Here is an 18,239-nt window from a genome sequence, read left to right as displayed (position 1 = left end):
TATTTGAATAAAATATGCAGAATGCTTAGCCCAGTGCCTAGACCACAGCAGAAACTCCATGAACAGTAGCCTCCATTGTTATACACCACAATGGGTCTGCAACCTTTGAAAACTTTTTAGTTGAGAAGCCCCCTTTGAAATGAGATCTCAAGTAGGACTGCAGTATATAAAACATGAAAAAGCAGCATTGTTCTGGTTAAAGAGTAGGTGGGGTCCAAGCTTTCCCCGCTCTGCCTCCCTGCCTACCCCCGGTCTGCTCCTCCCCTCCCACCCTCCTCACTCACCACAGGAAAAAAACTGAACACACATACATATATGTATACAATTATACATATGCAGAATTTCTGAAGTTTCAGGCCTGACAAAGATAAGGAGCAAATTTTTTCGTCATTTGACTCAGTCCTTGTGACAATTTTTTTTACATACTGCTAAGCCTTCCAGAAGATTTTCTGTTTCTTAGTTTCATGTTCCCTTTTTGAGACGAAGTGCTTCAGGCTCAGGGAACACATCTCTAAACTCTCTAAATAGCACCTCAGGATCTTGTATAATAAAGCTGCCATTTTTAGGTAACTGGGAAATGTTGTATATATTTACATTTTGAATTAAAGGGGTCCTCATTTCCAGGGAATTGCTAATTTTGACTAGATAAGGTTAATTAATGCATGCAGCACATTTGAATAACCTGTTAGGAAGGGTGGAGAAAAGTTGACCCACTTTTTGTTAAAGATGAGGCGAGCCTTCTCCACGAAGACTTAAAAATATACCTACCTAGTGACCAGAGGAAGGAAGTCAGGGGAACTGAAAGCAGAGAGCACTGTTTTATTCCACCTCTCTCTTCTTTCCAAGGTAGCTAGTGTAGCCTAGGACCATATTCAGAAATTATTTCTAGAACGGGGGAGAGTTCAGGAACAAGCTGTAATGAGACAAAAAGATGAAAAACCAAGGCTTACTATTTGGACCCAAGAATATCTGTTGGCCTCTGGAGCAGCATCCTACACACAGGGTACTAAATAGATATATTTCAATGGTGAAGATTTTGATAAATAAATTCTCCTTAGAAAAATCTCTCCCTTACTGAAGAGAAAAAAGAAAACGATGTTTTACCCACTGGAAATTTATTTTAGAACCACTTTGTTTCAAATTTCACTGAACAATTATAGAACGTATATTACATACAAATACATTTATATCACTGGCAAATGAAACTTGGCTTCGCATTTACCTTTATATAAGAATGTAGGGTTTTTTCCCCCAATTTTAAAAGTAGTAAATGCTTCTTTAAGAAAACAAAAGCCAGCAAAATATTAAAACCATCAGGAGGATATTAAAAAAAAGCATTATCCCGTCTTCCAAAAATAACACTGTCAACATTTTAGTGGTTTCCCTCATTTTATTAAATATTTGGTCTTTTAGAAAGTTGTAAATTAATCAGAATTTGGTTAAAAACTGAATTTAAGAAATAGATACAATGTTGCTTCCTTACTCTAAACTGTTCAGTGGTTTTTGATCGCACTTTGAATAAGATGTAAATATCTAAGTTTGCCCTACCAGGCCCTGTGCCACAGAGCCCTGGCCCCTCCAACCTTACCCCATGGCACTCTCCCTACATTCTGTCACTCGGGTCACAGTGGCCTTCCTCCGCCTCTTTGCTGCCCTTCAGGTCTCAGTTTAAATATCATTCCTCAGAGCAGTCTTCTAAACAAGGCCCCTGGTGTTATTCTTTGCCACAGCCCCTGCATGTTGCCTTCACAGCATCTGTCACCGCGTATAGTGGTCTGCCCTAGTCTGCTCTCTGTCTCTCCCTTTCCAGAGTAAGCTTTGTGCAGCAGGGCCACATCTGACCCGAATCCCGCATTTGGGGCCTGAGAGATAGTAAGCACTCAGTCAGTGTTGGCTGAGTGAAGGAGTGAATGGTGGAGGGGCAGTTCCTTCATGGCGAAGGAGGTAGATGAGACTAGATAACCCCTTGGGTTTCTTCCTTCCCCATAATACATGGTATCCTATGAGTAGCAACTCAGGCACAGATTGACGACAAACTACCATCACATGGACGTTAATAAGCCTTCAAGCTGCAGGTTAAATATCCATACATCCAAAGAGGAAGTAAACCTCATTATGAAATCTAATGTTTAATAAATAATACAAATATGTCAGTGTCATATGGTGCCTATTCACATTTTTGTAGAGACTTCCTTACTGACATAAACATTACATATTTTTCCCAATCACAGCAATAGTCATGCCAAGAGAATAGGACATGCAGTATACGCCCACAGCAGAGAATGCAGTATATACCTATAGTAGAGAATGCAGTATACACCTACAGTACGCGTTCAATATAGGACAGTTTTCAGGGAGTGTGAATGACTTGGCCTTGTATAAACGGGCATTTTGAAGATGTTCTTTGCACACAACAGGCACTCAGCAAATGTGTGCAGATAAAGCTGAAGCAATCAGGGGAGCCACGTCCCATCCTCACACGCACCTCTCTGCAGGCAGTTTGAGTGCACTCAAAAGGTACTTGTCCCTAGATGTCACTCTTTTTTTTTTTTTTTTTTGGTGAGGAAGATCAGCCCTGAGCTAACATCCATGCCAATCCTCCTCCTTTTTTGCTGAGGAAGACCGGCTCTGAGCTACCTAGATGTCACTCTTAAGAAGTGTTTTAGAGGAGAGAAGTCTGGAACCCATTCATTGTGTTGTTTTAATCTAGGATGCCAGTTTTATCAGGCCCTGCCTGGTTTCCACTACTGGCAGTGTTGTCCCCATGCCAGGGCTTACCCAAGCCCCTCAACCTGCCAGCTCAGCCCCGTGCCCGGTCTCTGCCAGAGCCTGATTCAGGTTTTTAGGAACCTTTATTCCAAGTCCGTCTCTGCTGTCGTCTAGTTCTCACCTCAATCACAGGCTGTTTTGACTGCTTCTGCCTCAGTTCCTGCACCAGGGCCCTGCTGTTTACCTGCCTCTGGGACTGGCCCCCGCTCCCACCTGCCATTTGCCTTGCTGGAGACTCAGGTACGGTCCCTAAGCCCAGCCACAGGGACACCAGTACCACAGAGACCTTGCCATCTAACACTCTTCTGCAGACTGCGGCCACTTCACCACTATTCCCCCTTCCTATGCTCTGACTCCCCTTCCTGGGTGGCAGCCCTGCACCTGTCTACACCTATAACTGTCTATACCTGTGACCTGCCAGACTGGGCCTTTTCAGCCTCCTGCTCCATCCTGTTGTAGTCACCAGGCCCTGTTCTTCCATATCCAAGATAGCACCCTAAGTCCACACACACCTATTAAATCCCTACCACATTTCAGGCACTGTGCCTCACATAGAGAAGGCTCAAGTTCTGCCCTTGGCAAGACAAGACAACTTTACAGTGCAGTCCCCTTCAAATATGATTGTTCCCTAATTCCTCCTGATATTAAAGCAATGAATCTTGCCCAAAATCGAACTTGGCTCCTGCACATTAAGCATTTATTCACCATCTATTTGCAGATTGTCCACAGTGTGCCAGACACTGTCCTGGGCGCAAGTGACACAGCAGAGGCCCAGCCCCAGTGCACAGCAGAAGAGATATACACACAGCTTTGTACCAAGGATTTCAACAATGGTTTACAAAGGAAGCGATTAATGCTGCCCAGGGGATAGAAGAGGGCTGTGGAGTGAAGGAAGTGTTTTTATCCAGGCCATAAGGGCTGAGTCCAATTTCATTTTGCCAGGTGGATGCAGAGAGGGGAAGGAACATCCAGGCAGAAAGAATAACTTGAGCAAGGGCGTGAAGTTAGTATTTAGTATCAGTATTTAGGAACAAAAAATGCAATTGTCCGGTATGGATGGAACATAGGTATACATGGAAGTGTGTAGTGGAATTTGAGTCAAGAAAGGAAATTTGGGTCCAGTTTGAAGCAGTGCATGGACTGGATTAGAGGGATAGCGAGCAAAGCAAAGAAGTCATTTGAAGCTTAACCGATTAATCACAAATTACTATAAAAAAAGCCTATTATAGGTCAACAGGGAGATGAGTTTATCTGAGTTGCCCATAATATACTGAGATGATAAAGGATTCCCTCTTAGGATTTGCACATGGTCCACTAACGAGGTCGAGCTCAGCCTCTTCCATCCAAGTCTGCAGACTGCCAGTACTCTACTCTCTCCATTGGAAGATGTCCTCGGAGCAGGGTCCAGCCTCAGCCATTTGTAGAAGTTTGAATGTGTTAGTGTAATATCTCCCCCAGATGCACACTTGCATGAGATTATAGAATTGTTAGGACGTAGATGAGCTTGCTTAATTTTATCACTTTTCTGGAAAAGATATGAACACAAGACTGGAAAGATGGCCTTGGATTGGATTTATGTGTTAATCCACCAACATGCAGTGTCACCCAGTGCCTAAGATATCAGACCCCTTACTTTGAAACATTTATCAAGAATATCCACCCAACTGGCATCATTCTCTCATGTTTAGTTTCCTTTAGAGAATTGTTTTGTCTACCGTAAGAAAATATTATCCAGGACATTATTCACCATGTTACAAAGTGTACTCTTTATAAAGGTCTCTTGTGAAATTTCTATCAGATCTTAGACTCTGGAAAAGCTGTGTTTCTCCTAAACAAATAGTTTACTTAAATATTCTGAACATTGGATGAAGTAACAGATTCAGTTTTCCTTTCGGCCACAGACATATTTGAAGACTGCCCGTAGCAAGTCTGTAGGATTTGTGATGTGTGGTTTTCCCAAACCCATTGTGGATCATTTCCTTTGTTATTCTCTTTCCCTTTTCTACCCACTTCTAATTAATGTTATTTTGACTTTTGTGTATCCAAATAATCCACATTCAATCCTTTTTGGAACAAGGCTAGAAGGTATATAAACACACGCCCACACCCCTACAGTCTGTTTAGAATATTTGACTACAGTAGAACAGTTTAATTGTAGCCTTTAGGTTTCTAACGACCTTCTAGCTAAATATTTGAGAAGATGGCAGTACAGCCCTTCCTCTGGTAGACAGAGCTAGTCTGAGAATAATTTTTAAGAAATCCTTCAAGATAGGAATCCTAATTCAAACTCAACAAATGCATGGCCAACTGTTGGACACACGCTTCTTTCAGATTTACCAGAAAGTGCTTCTTCCTGCATTATTAGGTCTGCTAATCAGACCTAATAATCAGACCTGCTAATTCTTTGTTTTGCCAAAATAACTTCTAAAGACATTGCCTAGCCAAATCATTGATTTTTATAAAAGACAAAATAGAATCCTCTGTCTTTGACTGAAATATTATTTTTCTCCACTGTCTCTTTCCTCTAGCAGACAGAGGCAACATTACAATTTAGGAAAAGTAAGTGGGTGAGAACATTTCTTTTCATTGATGAATATTTGTGAGTTTTTCTTTTCTCTCTCTTCTTAGCCCTTGATTCTTTAACTGGAATTTCTGTTTTATTGTCCTGAGGTTACTTCCTCATTCTTGTGGATATGTACAGTAATATTTCACTTCCACTTTGTTTCTAGATGAGAATGGAGGAGTTTAAGTTGTAAGAAGAATTAGGCCTATTCTCTATGACCTGGGACATTCTAAAGCAGCCACAGCTCATTGGTGGTGAAGAAATTAGTAGATTGTGCGTTGAAAGTAGTTTGTTTTCAGTTTAGTGAACTAATCAGTTGGGCCAGTTAACAAATCAAGTCAAAGTTTTGACCCTGAAATGGTAGTGAATTCCTTTGTTCCAAAGACTTCTGGGAGGGGTAGCCTTGTAAAAGCAATCCTTTCCTTTGGTACTGGATTCTAAAATTAAGGCATTTAAATCAACTATGAAATTAAGAGCAAATGTACTATGTAGACTCAATCTATTTATCAGCTCCTAATGGAGAGGGTTCTAGCCAATGACCTCAACAGTATTGCAGGGTTCCCCCCATTCACTCTCATTAACAAGGACATTAAACCAAGTCCCTGAACTCAGATTCTTCTCTCACCCCTTCTTCTCCACTCAATAATATAAAGCCTTCAACAGGCAGTTGAGAAGGACAGAATGAGGATGTTTGAGGTCAATGCCAGGCAGCCCTGGCAGAAGGGAAAATTCTGTTGCTACAGCCAGTAACTTCTGTGTTCTGTGCTTCCCCCTGAGATCCCCAAGCCACATCCTCATAGTCCCTCCAACCGCAGGCCTCCGGGCCGAGGCAGCGTGGTCAGGACACTCTCACAGACCTATGGCTGAGTACAGAGGGCAGAAATGAAACCGCTGGGACTTGAGTGGGTGGAGCAAGTGCTCAGCTGTGCCCCTCATAGCGAGAGAACCACCTGCCGATGTAGCCAGGGAGCCATATGCTTTCATCTCCCTACCTACCTCAGCGAGGACAGCTCTCCCCTTCAATACTGGTTGGAGTGAGGCTTATCTCCTACTCCAACCCACCTCACCACCTAGATCTTTACTATCTGAGAGACATTTTGGACAGGTGGTCTGATGGCAAAGTGACCTCCTCAGCATTGAGAAGTGTGTGTTCAATAGTACAACTTCTCATACTATTAATAATAAGAGCCAACCACTTACACAGCACTTAAATCTCACCACAACCACATAAAATGGGTATTGTTATTATTATTCTTATTCTACAGATGAGGAAACTGAGGTCCCGAAAGGTGAAGTAACTTCTCCAATGACAAATAGCTTGTCAGTAATAAAGCCAAGATTTGAATCTAGGCAGTGAGGTGTGAATCTGTGCTTTTAACCACTGCTCCACACTACCTTTAAGCAAAAGATAATTAAATCCACCAAGTCTCCAACTCTGCACAGCCAGTTAGAATTTAGACATTGCGTCTGACAAGTATGGGGCATGCAGTTAAATTTGGAATTGAAATTTCTTTCTCATAGTAGCAACCGTTGTGTGTGAAAATCGGAACTAACGGAATAAATTTGAGCCAGCAGAAATTCCTTATATCGGTGAGATGGCATCAAGAGAAACAGGACAGCTCCCTCCCTTTAACATGTCTCTGTGTGTGCTACAGCAGTCAGTGAATCGGTATGTTGCCACTTCACCAATATTTACAGAGCACCTATATTATAATAACTTGGCCCCAAATTAATTTTCCTCCTCAAAACTTTTCTGTTAAAGAGTTTGACCACACAGTGGGCTCAGACAGCAGGGGGTTTGCCTGGAGCCCCCAGTGTACAGAAGCATAGAAAGTAATTAAAAATCAGAATGTACTCTAATTCAAAATCAAAAGGCATCCCCATCTATGCCCTTGTGAAAATTGTGTGAGTTGGCAAATTAATGAGACTGTTGCCTGGGGTGAACTCCACCCTTAGCCTGTGTAATTACCAAGAAATAAGAGAGACCTTGGTGGGTCCTATGGATGAGCAAAAGAAAATGATGTCTGGACATAAGTGGAGTCATTAAGAATGCAAGAGCACTAATGCACCGGGGCTGCTTCCAGGGGACAAGAGATGCCTGGGCTGCAGCGGGAACAGCCCAAACAGTCTTTTGGGTCTGTTGAGTCTCCCACTTCACTGTAAGTAAGCAGAGGGGAGATGCGGAGTCGATTTACCGTCCAGATAGAAGAGGGAGAGGACTAACATTTGCTGAACCCTCGCTACGTGCTGGACTCTGTGCCAGGCATTTTATATATATTGTGTCACTTAAAAAATGCCAGAATAGCCCCTGGGTTTTTGCACGGGCGATGCGTACACAGTCCAGCCTTGACATACAGAATGACACAGGCATGATGACCATTATCATCGCAGTCACTCTGCCACATGCAAATGATACAGACAAGATAATCTAAAAGCAAAAAGAAAAATCGCTATTAACATTTTGGCCCTGTAAACTTATATTCTTTTTTCCATATATATATTTTGTATTCATTTACCAAAATGGGATTATATTACATGTGGTGCTTTATACCTGCTTTTTAACTCAAACATCTTTACATGCTTATTAAATATTCTTCTACAATATCATTCTAGTAGTTACAGAGCAGGCAATTGTAGGTACTTTCATAAATGCTTTTTATCAATCCCCAATTATAGTACGTATAAGTTGCTTTCAAGTTCCCACAATTTTAAACAATGTTCTGATGAACATTCTTGTAGACAAATCACTGCAAAATTATCCAATTTATTTTATTTTATTTTTTTAATTTTACTTATTTATTTTTTTGGTGAGGAAGATTGGCCCTGAGTTAACATCTGTGCCCATCTTCCTCTATCTTGTATATGGGACACTGCCACAGCATAACTTGATGAGTGGTGTAGGTCCACACCCAGGATCCAAACCCAGGCCCCCAAAGTAGAGCACACCAAACTTAACCACTGCACCACCATGCCAGCCCCCCTCCAATTTTTTTTAAAGGCAAATTCCTAGCATGGAAATTGCTGGGTAAAAGGATATAGACATTTTTAAAGTCAAGTTTATTGAGGCATGATTCACATATAGCAGAAGTCAGCCTTTTTAGGTGGACAGATCTGTGAATTTTGACAAATGCATCAGTTATGTAACCACCACAATTAAGTTATATAACGTTTATAAGCATTTTAAAGCTTTTGATGCATGTTATCAAATTGTCTGCTAGTAAAATTATACCTACTCCCATCCACTATCAGCCTATAAAATGTGAACATTGCATATTATCCTTAAAAAATTGTTTTAGGGGCTGGCCCCGTGGCTTAGCGGTTAAGTGCGCATGCTTTGCTACTGGCGGCCCGGGTTCGGATCCTGGGCGCACACTGACGCACCACTTGTCGGGCCATGCTGAGGTGGCGTCCCACATAACAGCAACTAGCAGGATGTGCAACTATGACATACAACTGTCTATTGGGGCTTTGGGGAGAAAAAGGGGGTAAAATAAAGGAGGAAGATTGGCATTAGATGTTAGCTCAGGGCTGATCTTCCTCAAAAAAAAAAAAATTGTTTTAAAAAAAAGGATTTTCCAATTTGGTAGGTGAATGTTTCCATCTCATTTTAAGTTACTTTATTTGATTACTAATGAGGTTGCATGTCTTTTCATATGTTTGTTATCTATTTTTATCTCTTATAGTATGAATTCTCATCTATATCCTTAGCCTGTATTTCTAGGCAACTATTACTCTCTTTCTTATTGATTTGTAAGAGGTAGTGGGGTCTGGGGGTGAAGAAGTGATCTGTCATGTTGTAAATATGTTTTCTCTTGTTATTTGCCTCTTTTAATAGTGATAGCTTTTTTTTCCTCAAAAGTTTGAAGTTTCTCAAATTTCTCCATCTTTTCCTTATAGATTCCACCTTAGAAGTCATCTTCATAAAGTCCTTTCCCACTCCATGATTATTTAAATATTTTCCCTTTTTACATTTAAATCCTTAATTCATCTGGCACTTATTTTGGTGTATCACATGGAGTAAACTTATTTTTCCCCCAAAATGACGAGCCAGTTGTAACAGCCCCATTTATCAAATAGCAGACCTTGTTCCCACTGAGAAGTCAGCTTTATGATATATTATATTTATTATGTACTTAGATATGTCCCTGAACTTTTCATTTTGTTCCATAAAATTTCTTATCTTTTTTGGAAAAGAATACATACTGATTCACACATTTTTAAATATTGTAGTTTTATAATATGTTTTAATATCTAGTATGGCAAGTACTGTTTTTCATTACTATACTTTTTCGAAATGTTGTCTCAGGCCTTAATTATTCCAGATGAACTTAGAACAATATCTGAGTTTAAATATCCAATAGGAATTTTTATTGAAATTTCAATATATTTATAGATGAATCTGAGAAGGACTTATCTCTTCATAATAAGCAGTCTTATCACTGAAGAACGTGCTACATTGCTCCACAAGTTCAAGTTTTCTTTGCGTGCCTCGGTAAATGTTTAGTTTTTAAAAATGTGGTTTGTATATCTTGTGTATGTATTTATCCCAGGAATCATGGTTTTTCTGTTACCATTACTCACAGCATCTGTCTTTCATTATACTTTCTTACTGGTGGCTCCTATTTATAGCATTCTATTTAATTTTATAAAAAGCTAGTTTAATAAAAACTCGTTACAATAGTATTTTAGTTTTCGTTTCCCTTCAGTGTTCCAAGAAGACATAAGTTATTTATCAATACTAACAATTTTACCTTCACTTTTCTGATTTTATACTTCATTTCTTTTTTCAGAACTCATTATTCAGAATGATTTTGATTGGTAATTTCAGTTAATTCTTCACATCATTACATTTTAGTTACATATTAAGTTACATGTTACTTTTATAAAAGTCAGAAGTGGATTTTAATATAGTACCTTATGATGAACTACTCTTGCAATTCTGGAATAAACCTTATTTGACTATGGCACATTATTCTTTTAACATTTTACTCAATATTTTATTTGAAATATTTATATCTGCAATCATTAACTTCAGTTTTCTTTGACATGTTATCTTTTTCAAGTTATGATATTAAGGTTGGGTTATTCTCATGTCGTAAAATTAGGAACTTTGCCTCTTTTTCTGTGCTTTGGAACCATGCCTGCTGCTTGATACGTGGATTTAACTCACCTGTATGAGCTGCTCCTAGGCTCGCGGAGGAGGCACCAGCCACAGCATTTGTTAAAGGCCTCTCTCTCACTCAGGATTCAGAATCTGTATTAAAATTCCAAAGTTCATTCAACAATTTTGAGAGTCAGACAATGAAAAGCTAATTCATCTGTTTTCTTAGACTAGGACAAATTGTCAAATAAAGATGAAAACTAATTAAATCACCAACACCACGTTCCCACCATTTCTTTAGATTCCATTAGCTCTTGGCAAACATTTACGCTGACATCAAGTTTATTGACTCCAGTACGGTGTTCAAAACCTGACTCATTCCTCTTCAGACACTACAGAAATCTCCACCCTCTATTTCCTAGGACTGAAATGGAAGTAAAATGGTAAAGAAATAAGATGAAACTTACTGCATCACTTAGTTTTCCTTGAGCACACCCTGGATATAAGCAATTACACTAAAGTGCTTAAGAGGCTGGAAAAACTGTCTATGTTCTCGTCCAGGTTTTCACTGAGGCAAGGTACCCACCTTGTTTGTCATGTTTTCCTCTCACAGATGGAGTGATGCCATGTAAGTTCCAATACAGCCCGGTGGTCCTCAGCCTACTTAGTTCCGGCAACAACAGTAACAGCATTTCCTTCTCCTTTATCCAGGATGTCTGCGTGAAGGCTTATCTAGCCCTTCGGCATCACACAAACCTACTGATCATCCTGTTCTCCATGATGCTGATGACGGGAATGCCCCAGTTAACCAGCAAAGAAGACATTGAATATATTCGGGATGCCCTAACAGTGGGGAAGAATGAGGAGGATGCTAAAAAGTATTTTCTTGATCAGATTGAAGTTTGCAGAGACAAAGGATGGACTGTGCAGTTTAACTGGTTCCTACATCTTGTTCTTGGCATCAAACAAGGAGAGAAACATTCAGCTTAATACTTTGAGCTAGAATTAAAAACTAGGCAGTGTTCTCAAGCTTTAAATCAGCATGTCAGTCATTGACCTTGCATTTAAAATGTAAAGGGACATTACGAAAGCTGGCACTTCCGAAATACGGCTCTCTTCCTAGCTGAACCCCTCACTGGAGAAAAATGTTGGCGTGGCTGACTGTTTCAGTAATGTTCAGTTCTAGGTCTATTTGCAGGTGTGTTTTTTCTCCTTTGTCTCAGTGATGTTGGAGAACATTCCAAGTTTAAACAGACTGATTACTTCCTCATTGTGCCTGACGTTTTGACTATCTTCATATTGACTACTTTTGGAAATTCTTTAAAATAATTGGTGAAGAATTATTGGTAGAATAATCTATTTTCATTTGGGTTTACTCTGAATTTTGGTTATCCTTGTGTTCCTCAAGCTCTTTACAGGAAAAGATGTAATCATTGTAACCTGTGTCTCCTTCCTGAGGTGATGCTTCCAAACATCCTCTCCGTGTCTGCCGACGTTAGTGATGTGCTAAAAGCCAGGAAAGCAAGTCAGTCTTTTCAGTGTCTTCTGTAATTAGGTTCTTTTACAGTATACAACTGAGACACACAAACACAAAATGGAAAATCTGAACCTTTGTGGCCATAACCCTGGCCCTTCTCTGCTGGTCTGGTTCCAGGGTTATGAATAGGAAAAATAGAGATGAGACCATTTGTCTCAACTCTGCCCACAGAGGGAATTATCAAGTACAATTATTATAACCTTCTCCAGCATAGAAACTACTGTAACTAAAGGGACTCAGTTTCTTCCTCTACATTGTCTTCCTTTCTCCTGGCTTCCCTTCTTCCTCCATTGCCACCCTCCCACAACTCTTTATCCAGAGTTGTGAAATCTTCAAGAACATCTTTACCCTGGAATTCAAAAGTTAATTGAAAAAGAATTTCTCCTCTAGGGTTACTAGAATTTTAGGTACTTACTTGTAAAAATGGGGTGCAGTTTTTTAAAAGTATATTATTAAAGGAGACATTCTAGAAAATATGGATTAGTTTCCAAATGCCTTAATTTTAAATTTTGGTCTGAGCAGCTTTTTCTTTCTTTTTTAACAGAAGAAGATATTTGATATCTAAAAAGTGCTCCAAGTTAGGAAGAACACTACTTGCCTTATCCAGCTCTAGTTTAAAGGACTTTTCAACTTCAATACATTCTTCAGATTTCCTAAAAATAATTGAAATGTCTTGTTCAAAAACTATTTTTATCTCTTAAATATTTTGCTATTTATTGGAAGTATTGTTTAACCTTAGAGAAAGATCGTTAAATTATTTATAAAATATTTTAAAATTACCTATAGTTAATACTTTACATAGAAATAACTGTTAATGGTGTCTATGTTTAAGTATAATCAGATTAAAATTTATGTTTAATTTTTAAGTTTTCTAAATAGATACTTGTTTGACTTTGCTATAGCCCAAAACTTTCCTTTTGTGGATGCAAAAGCCCAGTGCTTCTTAAACCTGGCTGCAAATAAGAATCATCAGGGATGCTCTAAAAAGTACCCTGCCTGAGCACCAACGTCAGGGTACAACTTTAGTTTGGGATGAGGCACAGACAGCATTATTTTTCTAAGTACTCTAGGTGATTGTAATATGCAGCCCGGGTTAGAAAGCCCTGCATGGGCTTTGAAGGTGCAGGAACCATGCTTCCTTGCCTTTCCCTGGCTCATAAGGTATCTAGAAAGAACTGCTCTTCCTTGACAGCTCATCTTTTTAAAATCACGCTCTATCCCCCTGTACAGAGGACCATGCCCTGTCATGAAATGTTTATTCCTCTGTGTTAATGCAGGATAGATGGTTTTATGGCATTTTTAGACCAACTGTTCCCTACCATTCTTTTGAAAAAGAGCAGGAAGAATGATGCTAATTCAGAAGAGGATGTTTTCATTATTCTTTTAAAGACTAGCCAAGCTCAGACCTTGCACAGATTTCACTTTTTATTTGAGTTGCTGGAACAATCATCTTAATGACAGAATTACAGAGGAATGTATTTATATTTAGCTTACTGGCACATGTGCATACATATTTGCTCTTCAAATGAATAAGTTCTTACATTATGATGAATATATATATTGGGCTTGATTCTTCCATATTCCAATGAAGGTATAGACTTGCAGATAAACAAAAATCATCCTTGTGTGCTTCCTTCCTTTATTGTTCCCAGTGAATCACATGACCCACAACTTTCATATCTTTGAAAATATTCTAGAACTAGGATCATCTTGCTGTTGGGAGGAGATGCTGGGAACTACCCACAATTCTATTTTCAATGCCAAATGAAATCAGAGATCACAAGTCAAATGACTCATGTGTCCAGGACTGGCTACATAATTTGCAGAGCCAAGGGCAAAATGAAAATGCTGAGCCTGTCATTCAAAAATTATTAAGAATTTCGTGATGGCAACAGCAGAGCATTAAACCAAGCACGGGGCCCTTCCGGCATGGGTCACTGCACAGGTCACAAGCCCTTGAAGCTGGCACTGTGTGTATCTGACTAATGGCTTTGGTGCTCAGTTTTACATTTGGACCATTTCTGTATGAGTGTAGATAAAGTGCCCAGATCAAAATGTTGCTTTTATTCAAATTGAAATACCTCATCTGAATGGCTGTACGTTAGGACCTCAAACACTGCCTCATTGCTTTTGGACTAGAACCATGGCCACTAAAACAAAGCAGGTATTTTAGACCTGGTCCCATATGACTGCATTTGACTGGCTTTGGTGATACTCTGATGAAAGTAGGGGGAAGTAGAGATATGATAGATAAAATATATCAACTCCTAGAGAGAACACTTGAATTTTAAAAAATTTTTATTAAATATATCTTTTAAAAAAGATTAATTATTTTTTTAAAAGAGGTTAGATATAGGAATGCTGCAGCTTAATTTGGAAGCTGTTAGTCTTATATAAATGGAAATTAATTATTTTTTGAAATGAGTCCAAAAAATAATTTAGAAGGTAAGTTTCTGGAGCAAATTCCGGTTATTTGGTATTATTTGGTAAGCTAGGCTCTATTTGCCAAGATTATGAAATAAATTGTCAATTATATTTTACAATATGAAAAAAAATAAAATAAATTTGGATTTTTAAAGGTTCTGCTGTCTTATTTTCTGTTTAATCCAACCTAATAATTCTGGTCAATAAATTTGGTTCTAGTCTGGGTGCTTGTCTGCATATTCTCAAAGACTCATTTTCAGGACAGGTGCTGGGGGAACCTAAAGCACATACCCATTCAGAAAGCTGAGATAGTCCCTCTTCTGGACCGTCCAGTTCTCCCCACTTGCATTTGTATTTTAATTACAAATTGTTGTATGTAAACTTAAATAAAAGGAAGAATCTGATATCTTGTGTTCTCTGTACACATCTTTTAAGGTCTGAAAGGCCAGATATTCCTGAAATTCAAATTCTTTCTTTTAAGAAATCTTTATTGGGGCCGGCCCAGTGGCGCAAGCGGTTAAGTGCGCGCGTTCCGCTGCAGCAGCCCGGGGTTCCCCGGTTCGGATCCCGGGTGCGTACTGACACACCGCTTGTCAGGCCATGCTGTAGCAGCGTCCCATATAAAGTGGAGGAAGATGGGCATGGATGTTAGCCCAGGGCCAGTCTTCCTCAGCAAAAAGAGGAGGATTGGCGGATGTTAGCTCAGGGCTGATCTCCTCACAAAAAAAAAAAAAAAAAAAGAAATCTTTATTGAGGGCCCACTACCCACTAGACACTGTGCTAAGTACTGGGGATTAGAATATGGAATAAGACTGACCCAGTCCAGTCCTTAAAGAGTTTATATTTGCTGGTGATAGCAGACACTTCATGATGGGGGCAGTTGGGGGTTGAACTATGTCCCGCCAAAAGATATGTTGAAGTCCAAACCCCTGGTATCCATATCCAATCTTATTTGTCAATAGGTTCTGCAGATGTAAGCAAGTTAAAATGAGGTCGTAATGGTGGATCTTAATCCAATATGACTGGTATGCTTAACAGAAGAGAAAGGAGACTGGCATGTGATGGAGGTAGAGGTTACAATGATGCATCCACAGGCCAAGGAACACCTGGGGCCACCAGAAGCTGGACTAGGAAAGGATCTTCCCCTAGAAGCTTCCAAAGGAGCATGGCCTTGCCAACACTTTCAGACTTCTAACCTTCAGAACCATGAGAGAATAAGTTACTACTGTTTTAAGCCACCTGGTTTGTGACACTTTGTTATGGCATCCCTAGAAAACTAATAGTGTCAATAACCAAAAGTTTTGTGGGTTTTTTGGGGGGGGTTATGTAAGTAAATTTGTTTGATATGTTCTGCTGTTACCAAAAGGTTTAATTGCATGCAAAATATGTGACCAAGTGCTAATATTCTTAAATATAAAAACCTCTAATAATTCAATAAGTAAACGATAAATACCTCATCAGAAAATATTGAATTCAAACAAAAATATACATGTGACCAATAATCATATGACAGCAAACCCCAAATCACTATTGATTAGACAAATGCAAACTAAAATAACTTAAGTTCCTTTTCACCATCAGATTATCAAAGATTGGTAACGTCTAGAGTTGATGATAATTTGAGAGAAAGAGCACTCCATCACACTGTTGGAAGCAGAGCAAGTTGGTAAATTCATGCATGGCATCTCGTCAGATTTTATCAAAATTAAAAGGTATCTCTTCTCTGACCCAACAAGTCTACATCTAAGAATTTATCCTCCAGAAATTATTGGACAAGTGTGTAAAGACTTATGGACAAAAACAGTTACTAGCATTCCTTGTAATAACCAAAAATTGGAAACAGCCTAAAAGTCCCTCAATAGGGGATTGGTTAATTAAATCACATCGATACAACGGACTGCAACGAAGCCCTTGAAAAGATAAGGTAGATCAAAATGTATTGACAACCACGTAGATCTATGACCTATTGAGGAGGTGAGCAAGGCGGTTACAGGACAACAGTACATTACAGTCATGCTCAAGTCAAAATGTACATTTGCACATGCATTAAAAAGCTGGAAGGATATACTCACACCAAACCGTTAATAGTGATTTTTTTTTACCATGCATTTATTTTTTCTCTTGGGTTTTGGTGAACTTGACTTTCTAATATTTTAATTTCTTAACAAGGGAAAAAATTAGGTCTTTTCATTTTGGGGAAAAATATGGTCTGCATGATAATCATATCCTTTAGCTTCCCTCAAGCCTCATTAAAAGCTCAGAAAATTTTGCTTCTCAAAGGGAAAATAATCATGTGAAGTCAATAGTTATCAAGCACTGGCATCAAAGCTGTTGTTGGAACTTCCTGGCATATAAAGGACTATGTCCAAGTTTCCTGCTTTACCCGCCCCTACCTGACTGTGATCTGTTATACGCTAAGGCTGGCCTGATCTACCTCCTAAAACGACAATGCTTTTGGAGAAGGGGGCCTCCAGGAATGCTGTCTATTCAGTCAGTAAGGGATGCCTTGTCTGGCCCAGTTCTTCTCAGCTCTGCAAACCTCGTGCAGCCCGTGTGGCCATGCTGAGCTCTCTAACTTACAGGTAAGGTCCTCCTTGGAGGTGCAAACTGCCTCATCTCCACTTCTTATGAATGTCATGTTGTTTTCTAAGCATTCATTCATTAGCAGGGATTAAATCTCCCTGCCTGCTGCTTTGGTAAGAATTTTCCCTCCTGGGCTCCGAGTCTGGGTTCAGAATGCTCTTGTCCACCTGACTTGGAGGATGTAACGGGGACAGCGACATAGCAAAAAACGGAGAATCCATTCGCAGCACCTCAGCAGCACGTCTCTGTATCTCACAGCAGATGACAGCCATCTGAGAAGTTTTATACTCAGAGAATCAAACTCAGAATTCTTTTGATTACACTTAAGAGTTAAAATGGGTCCCCACTATCTGCAGAGATGCTCCCACCATTGCCAGCCACGTGCAAGGTTTGTGGCTGAACAGCACCTCCCATCACCAGATGTGTATGGTGGCCAAAGCCATACTGGTTCCCAGCACCTCCCACCCTGTACTTTTCCTTTGCATCATCACCAAGCACCTGTGCTACAAGACAACCAACCCTGTGAGTCCTCAGGGCTTCCACTGGGGGCATCCTGTGGCCACAGACCACTGCCAAATCCCTGATCTCTCCGGGCTCTGCTCTCTCCAACCCATGCTTCTGGAAACCAGAGAAGACAATTCCTCATTCTGGAAGCAACTCCTTGCTTAGGCAATAATTGCTCATAATGGCAGAGCACATTCAGCAGGCTTTCAACTGGTAGATGGGTTGACTCCTGTAATCTATGGAGATTTAAAGAAGTCTGAGACCTGAGAGATCCTGGCGGAAATGCAGAGTAAGTGTATGCGGCTGTCGGTGCAGTGTGGACCAGAAGCCAGCAACTTGAGGACAATCCGTTTTAGAGTCTGAGCCAGATGATGCAGGAGCAGTTGAGAGCAGGTGAGGCAGGAAAGAGAGTAGTTAAGTGGCTTTGGCATTAGATGATCTCAAATTCAAGTACTAACTGTCACTTGAAAAAGTTGTCCCATCTCTCAAAGCTCAGCTCTCTCCTCCGTAATCTGGGAAGATGGTAGTACCACCTTGACAGAATTGCTGTGCAGATTAAATGAAATAATGAAAGTGAAGCGTTTAGGAGACTGTCTGGCCTGGAGTTATTGTTCAATAAGTGAAAGCTATCATTTCTATGTTCCTTTTCAGGGAAGGCTGAAGAATCTCAAAAGCCAAAACAAAGTTCAATGGCATCATCCTTGGAGTGTGACTTTTAGGAGTACTTTAAGTGATGGAAATCTTAGCTTTCTAGGTAT

General features: G+C 39.8%; 1 protein-coding gene across 4 annotated transcripts in view; it reads left to right on the top strand.

Annotated features, from left to right (window-relative positions):
• PIK3CG (phosphatidylinositol-4,5-bisphosphate 3-kinase catalytic subunit gamma) overlaps positions 1–14,772 on the top strand; it is a 34,402-nt gene extending 19,630 nt beyond the window's left edge. Inside the window, exon 10 of one of the 4 annotated variants that reach the window (XR_009215833.1) lies at positions 11,145–11,230. Coding sequence is in view for 2 of the 4 variants with exons in the window: in XM_058523396.1 (XP_058379379.1) it covers positions 11,145–11,423 (279 nt within the window). In the remaining 2 variants the exon portion in view is untranslated. Of the gene's footprint in view, positions 1–3,487; positions 4,575–11,144 lie in introns of those variants that run through there. The other 3 variants (XR_009215834.1, XM_058523396.1, XM_058523403.1) reach the window with 3 other exon arrangements.
• Positions 14,773–18,239: the final 3,467 nt, after the last annotated feature.

The sequence above is a fragment of the Diceros bicornis genome, chromosome 3 (assembly GCF_020826845.1).
Source record: "Diceros bicornis minor isolate mBicDic1 chromosome 3, mDicBic1.mat.cur, whole genome shotgun sequence".
In the NCBI taxonomy this organism is placed as follows: Eukaryota; Metazoa; Chordata; class Mammalia; order Perissodactyla; family Rhinocerotidae; genus Diceros; species Diceros bicornis.
This window is presented reverse-complemented; position numbering and strand designations above follow the sequence as displayed.